The sequence below is a fragment of the Clytia hemisphaerica genome, unplaced genomic scaffold, assembly GCF_902728285.1.
Source record: "Clytia hemisphaerica strain Z4C2 unplaced genomic scaffold, Clytia hemisphaerica genome assembly, whole genome shotgun sequence".
Taxonomy (NCBI): Eukaryota; Metazoa; Cnidaria; class Hydrozoa; order Leptothecata; family Clytiidae; genus Clytia; species Clytia hemisphaerica.
The window spans coordinates 638483-646016 of record NW_027103648.1 but is presented as its reverse complement, the minus strand read 5'-3'; the positions used below and the strand labels follow the sequence as shown (position 1 = coordinate 646016).

At 34.1% G+C, this 7534-nt stretch overlaps 1 protein-coding gene across 1 annotated transcript; it reads right to left on the bottom strand.

Moving 5' to 3' along the window:
• Positions 1-3304: 3304 nt before the first annotated feature.
• LOC136803012 (probable serine/threonine-protein kinase DDB_G0292350) lies at positions 3305-6909 on the bottom strand. Its single transcript, XM_067059758.1, has 3 exons — positions 6776-6909; positions 5073-5369; positions 3305-4765 (listed from the first exon to the last, which is right to left on the bottom strand). The coding sequence occupies exons 2-3, from the start codon at positions 5359-5361 to the stop codon at positions 3618-3620; spliced, it is 1437 nt and encodes a 478-aa protein (XP_066915859.1). The 5' UTR covers positions 5362-5369; positions 6776-6909; the 3' UTR covers positions 3305-3617.
• Between the last annotated feature and the right edge of the window lie 625 nt (positions 6910-7534).

Genomic DNA, 7534 nt, shown 5'->3' with positions numbered 1-7534 from the left:
TAAACTACTCAAATTCATGCAAATCTCGATGCGAATCTCTAAGTTTATTCAATAAATCAAGTTTTTCTTCCTTTTATCTTAATTAGGATATAGATTTTAACCTAGTTAGGATAATTTATCCTATTTAGGCTAAATACTCGCATTTATCCTAATTTACAATAGTCCTTGACTGTCCATTACCTAGGCTAAACATTCTTTAAACAGTCAATTGCCAAAAAACGACTTCAACGGGTAAACAGAAACTATTTTCTCAAGCTATGGGACAATCTCTGGACTTAGTATGGACTTAGTATGAACATGGAGGTAAGTCAATTTTTACATATTTACTAATGCCAATCTTTCAACTATATTCTATCAAAATTTTGAGGCAGCTGCTATTTTGGATCTAAAGATATTTATAGCAAAGAACCTTCCACAAGCAACAAAGAATTCGCAAAATTTGAAGAAGTTTACCTCTCGAAAGTTTCCCGATAAAATAAAAACATCCTTTAAAACTATAAAGAAATTATTACTCGAGAAAAATTCGCATTTTACCTAAAAATACGAGGTTTCGTTGAACAGAGTAACTTTACTTTAGTTCTTATAATCTATATCTTGACTGATTTTTGCTGTCAAGGATTGGTAATCAAAGGAGGCCGATTTGAAAGAAAGTTCTAAAGAGTTTTATGACTTCTCTGGCTATTACAGAAAAGTTGTTGCTCCATCTAACTTTTATTACCTCTATGGTATGAATCACAGTCATATTCAGTCCTTGGATTATTTCTTGGATGTCCAAAAATCTCATTGACTATTTAAGACCTTTATAGATATACGTGTGCTACGCCTAATAACCGCTTGTGGTTCCCGGGGAATTTCTTTGATGCCAAAAATGACTGACTTTTAAAGAGAAAAGGTCAAGGTTAACTTTCAGACCGATTTATTACAGCGGAGTCTCAATAACTCAAACCTCTATAACTCGATTTTCTCTTTAAATTAGTCACGTTTTCTGACCCTTCATTTAACAATTCTGAAACAGTTTGTATTTTTTGTGTTTGTTTAGACATGAAATTGACCCAGTTTCAGGATAAATCGGCAGAGTATTTAAATGAACTACAGGAATAGTAATTTTAGCAAAACCAGTAAAAATCTGAAAATTCTAATTTTTTTGCTATAATAGATTTGAAAATTTGAGAAAAATGCACTGTAAGGCAGGAATTTCACCGGCTTTTTCGCCGCACATACCATCAGTTGGTCAACCCACAGCCCCCCCAAATTTCCCTCAATGTCATATCGCAATGTAAGCTTGCGATTCCAAAAGCCAACTTTTTCGCCGCACATATCATCAGTTGGTCAACCCACTACCCCCCCCACCGGTGTTTTTGCCGGATGTAGAAAAATATCATGTAAACAAAAACACGAATCCTATGAAATAGACTAGCCTTGCCAACCAATTTTAGTCCATCCAAACTTGCGAAGCACTAAAGCCTCTTAAGGGCTCTGACCATAGTCGGAAAATTGATTTTAGTATTTGAACATAAAAGTTATGTTTTAGGTTCTTTAACACTTTTAACAAAGAATTGCCTTTATAAATTGCTTTTTAATCAAATCCCTTCAGAGTAATTAAGAATTTTATTGCGGAAATGACGTTATGAACTTTAAAAAGACGTTAATAATATGTTGCATCACCTTCTTTTATAAAAAGAGCTAAGTTTTAACATGGATTTATCATAGAGCTCTGGATACACAACGAGCTGGTTTTTCATCGATTTCTCATGTTCTAGCCTTGTCCGCAGTAATGACATTATTGTTCACCCTCCTCCGTTCACTAATAATTTTTCGTAAAATTTTTTATTGCATTTTTCATCAAAACACAGCTATACAATTCCCAAATGAGACTTAAAGATCTCTCAAGAGAGTCAAATGCATCAAATTGATTGCTAATGATATGTCGTTATGACATTTCAAGCTGTGAGAAAGATGTGACAAACATGCTATGTATAAGAAATTGAATGTTGACACCAGAAAATTTCAAATTTCCACCTCGCCGAAACCACCGTGCCAGCGCGTGCCTCCAAAAGATTTTCATATCACTATGAAGCTAAGATACTCTAGTCTAACATATGTCAATCCTAGCTCTTCCCAAGAAAAGATTGGAAAGATATTGCCAACCTTATTTTCAGCGTCATTCTAGGCTTTTTACTCAATTTTTCTTGTTTGATGAAGTTTTTTTCACATTTAATTTCATGAATGTATTCGTTAAGCTTTCTTGCTTTCATTTTCAAAGTTGCATCCGGTAAATATACAAAAACAAGAAGTTACAGGACTTTTTAGAAATGGGATTATTAATCATTTTTCGAAATCAGGGACCTTCGAGCCGCCATGACAGTTGTCCTTTGCGGACAAAGCTAGAACATCGATTGTTTTCTAAAACAATGGAAAGACAATAGTTCGCTCTCCACCGTTTTATTTGATGTTTATCCAGAGTTCTATGATATATCCATGGTTTTAAAGATAGTAGTTCAAAGAATTGAACTATTTTAAAATTTTGCGGAAAATTTTTCTAAAAAGATGTGTCAAAAGTTATGACTGTTTTTATAAGCAAAATCCAGATTAAAAATTGATGAAAAACTATTATTTTGAAGATTTCGAGACAAAGAAGCATTTACAAAAATTTTCCGCAAAAATTTTTATTGTTCGGTAAAAGATACACCATCTACTGCGAAAAAATTTTCAAAATGTTTTTTCTTCGCCGAAACTAAGCTCTTTAAAGTTGAAATACTCTTCCTCGCAAAAGCCTTCATTTTCTTCTTCATCAAATTTTTTCATTGCAATTTTTGAATTTTCAGATTCAGGAATAGTTTGTCTAACAGAAAATGTATAACATGCCATAGTTTTGTTGGTTACATCAGTCAGAAAACACATTTTAAACACGGCAATTATGAAAAATTCACTATGGTCAGAGCCCTTAAAAGAGCAACTACTTCGGGATAGTTTCAATTCAAAGATGTTTCTCGGAAAACTTATAAAATCACTTTTTATTAATTTATCATATCTGAAGTATGTCGCCTGGGGCACTAATGGCCAAGTTTTCTTCAGAGAAAATATTGACGATATTTATTCGAGCTATGATACTCACGGTATTGAAAGTAGGCGAGAGAGGAAGGCGCTATCCTTTCTCCTTAGTATTTCACTTTCATAAAACGTTCTTGAGACTACGACAGTGTTTTCAAAAGGGGGTGAAATATACTTCCATCTTTGACTTAGGGTCAGTGAAGCAGGGGTGTTTTAAAGGGGGGAGGAGATGATTAAATCACAACTTTGATTTCAAAATGTTATGAGCATTTTTGAATCTATGCAAAAAGTATATATGTACAATCTTTTTTACGGTAAAGAAATATTTACAAACTTTTAATAGGCATAAGAGAAAGATTACCTGTCAACTAAATACAAATTGAGATTATGAAGGATTACGAAGTAGTACTTTACTAAACTACATCTATAGTAGCGTCTAATAATAAATTTCTCCCATCTATCTGATTTTTCAAGTGAAATTATATTCTCACTAAAATTATAAAAGAATATGTACATGAAGAAAACTTTATAAAAAATATGATTCCTAAGTAGCTCTTCTTACAAAATTATTGAAGATAAGCAAAAATGTCATTATTCAATCCTGAATTCCGATTCAAACAGAATGTCGGAATAATAGATCCAATATCGGAAACATCGCTGACCAACGAATGAGCGATTGGATTTGTAAAGTTTGTAGGTACTGATGTGACTTGTTGACTATAGCTGTTGGTGTCACTAACAGGAGTAGTAAAAATACTTGAGGTTGAATTTTCTGGTGTGAAATTCACCGTAGATACTGTCGTGGACATTTGCTGCATGAAATTTGACGTGGAATTATTGTTGAAAAGAGTAGATGAAGAGTTACCAGAATTGAAAAGTGAATCGCCAGAAAAGATTGAATTTGATGAGTCAGACAAAGAGACAAAGTTTGAAGTAGTTGTTGACATGAAATTATTGTTACCATCGCAAACTTGACTAAAGTTTGAGCTGCCATCTGATGAGGTTGAGAGAGGGCTAAAACTGACATAACTGTCATTAGCCGGTGATGGTGAATAGTTATTGTTATTATATGATTGGGACCAGTTAAAAGATGAAGCTGTATCAATGAAGTTGTTTTGTGATTGCTGCTGGGGAGTCTTGAAGATAGATTCCTGGTTCAATTTGACTGATTTCTCTGGAACCTGTTGGTCTTGTGTATTTGAAGATCGTTTGGAACCAGCTTTTAGGATATTCTTACTCCCAATTGATTCTTTTTGTTGTTTTTGAACGTCTATCAAGACTTGTAAATATTTAGGATTTTGTCGTAATATTTGTTTCATTTGTTCCATGGTGGGCGTTGGTTGAGATTTCTCAAGGGTGGTTGGCGATTCTTCCCAATTAGATTCAGGTGAGGGACACATACTTCTGCCAAATTTATTGATAATTTGATAGATGAATGTGCGTGAAGATGAGCGGCGTAACTTCTTTTTCGCGTTTACGAGATACGCCAAACTTCTGGTCAGTTTACGCTTTGTCATTCCCTCTTTACGTTTTTCTTGGCCCCAAAGTGTCGCTAAATTATCAGGGTCCACGATTTTGAATTCTTGTTCGGCCTTGTTTACCCAGCGAATTGTATCGTAGTATTTGGTCTCGTTTAACAGACATTTTTGGATAAAAGGGAATAAACCGCAACCAGACTCGTAATGTAAGTCGTCATCAGTATCCTCTTTGGGTCCTGAATGAAACAATTTGAGAAAAATTAATTTGGATTATCCTTGATATTGCGGAAGAACTCTTTACCAAAAAATCTACAGGTCATACATAAAATTTCAAATAGTTTCAATTTTAAAGCTACACCCCGTGGTAATAGCCCTATGGAAAAATTACTCCTGAAAGCTGTGAAGTCAATAAAGTTTGGAGATATTTTTTAACTGTAAAGGAGAGATATTTTCCACCCTGTTTGAATTAAGGTCTGCTCTTCTATCCTCTTCTAGCCGTAAGAATCAGTAAGATGTGATTATAGAATTTTATCATGGGCTTACCTTGAGTTCGTTTATGCGAGGTTAAGCTAAATTCAAGTTCGTTGATAGAGCCTTTATGTTCTTGCAGCTGTTGTTGAAAATAATCAATACATTTGTTCATCGCTTCGAATTTTTCCAAGATACTTTTATTCGAAATGTTAAGATTTGAAATGTTTCTGATATGTTCTTGTGTGGTGGCCGATACGTGTTCCGTTGAGTTGTTATTCAAATCTTTATGGTGGCTGAGTGTGTACTGATCTGCAGTTGCTGTGTTGTCTTCATTCGTCAGTGGAAAATCTGGAAATGCCATTTCAGAAGCTAAAAACAATTGAATTTATATCATTTAATTCATACTGTCATAAGTATATTTCGAAAATGAAAAGCGGAAAAATTTTCGTTTCTAAAAAATATTATTCTGAGAAAGGTTTATTTTGTCAAAGTAAATAATATCAAAAATGATGGATTTAAGGTTTTAAACACAGATCTAATAATGAAATAGGGAAAATTTTAATATATACCACTATAGGTCATTGAAACCGAAACGAAAATTGTGGAGGCGGGAAAATATTAACAAGACGCAGTGGGGCCCGAAAACTAGGAACTTTGAGTTGAAAATATATATGTTTTGATAAGTCATATTTGCTTTTCTGTATCGTGCCGATGTCAGTTTCAGAGACTTATAAAGGCCTGGATAAGTGGATACCATACTCGTGGGAGTCAGAAAACTATTTAAACAAAAGGTGTAGCGAGAGAGAAATGTTAGTGTTAAAGTAATGTGTTGCTTGTTTTTGCAGGTTTATTCATCGCGTAACCCACATAGAAAATATTTTCCATGAAACTTGCATGATGTAACTTAACTTAATGATTTATCAAATGACCATAAATGACTGTCATTATTTTCTTGATCGATTAATCCGCTCACTCTATTTGAATTTCGATGTTTCGATGCACAGGTTCATCTACAAAACAGCTGCAAGCATTCTTATACCCCCTTCTCCCACTAGAGCCTCTTCCCACTATGGGAAAATTGACCACAATATCGTCCCCAGTGGATAATTATACTCCAAGTTTTGTCAAATAAACCTATCCTAACTGAAATATCCTAAATGCTAATTTTTCCATCCCCACTGAATTTTATGACTTGAAAACATTAGAATTTAAATCCCTAGCCACAAAGAATATTGGAATATCCCTATCAAGCTTCAGTCCGTTATTTTTACCCCCACTGGCTGAAGAAATCCTACTGGGTCTGTGAGAAGGGGGCTAACTCTTTAATAGACACATAACTTTGTTTCAACGTTCATATTATGGACGTTATGAACGTTAAATGGACATCGAGACAACGTTGTGTGAAGAATCTCAAATAAAAAAATATCAGATTCCGAAAAGGTTTTTGGATACTTTTTCTTTGTTACCGGGTGGCAGCAAATTAAATTATAGTGTTGCACCAAAAGTAATTTGGCGCAATAAGGAGATCAACAGCGCTATGAAAATCAGGTACTAAGGTCATCTTCATGCTGGCTGCCTTTAAAAGTAGCATTTTGCATAATATTATTCAGTAATGATAGAGATTGCGTGAGAAATGGCAAGTTATTTCCGGAATAGAAACTAGGAAATATTATAATTTCCGGGTAAAAGGAAATATGACATATTTCGATAGGAAACGCATACACGTTTTAACTTGTCTGTCATCAACACACATAAAAGTCACATAAAGCGCCTACCTTAGTTTTATATAAACTCGTCAACAAGTCAAAAAAAAAGCAAATAAACGATATATTCTCGGTTCCAATACTCGGTAGAAATACTTCAATGTTCGTCAGCTATCGCCCGCTTTGCAACACTCGTGTTAGAGACTGATTTATGTTTTATTAAAACGACAAATTTAGTCGTTTCTCGAGAGTTGATATCTATTGTTTACCAAATACAATAGATCCATTGTGTAGTATGACCATAATGGAAAAGATTCTGCTTGTCTAATCAGAAAAATATGTAATCTTTTATAATAATGGAATTTTATGAAGCGAATGACGAATCTTACCATATTTGGTAAAATATGTTTGTACTGTTTGCAGTGTATTTAATTTCTTTTCTTAATATAACAGAATGCGGTTTTACAATACAAAATTTTTTTATTAGAAACTACAAAAAATGGCATCTCAGTGAGTGACTGACTCATTGTAGAAAGTTCACAGTGCAGGTTCGATACTTTCCAATTGTCCAATGTAAAGTCACCGATGCAGACTTTAAACAGTAATTACCGATTGCCGAAGGTTCTAATGCGTTAGCTCCACAAACCAGAGATTCCTGGGTTGAATATTCAGCCACATTTATAATTCCGCTCAGTTCATAGATAGCCAAGCTGCAAGGCTAGGGTTCAGTTCTAGATAACTGGGATATCGACGTAAAATATCGATTCTCGAAATACTCGAGCTTAACATTCTTAAATCATCATTAACATCCTTAGAAATAAGGATAAAAGT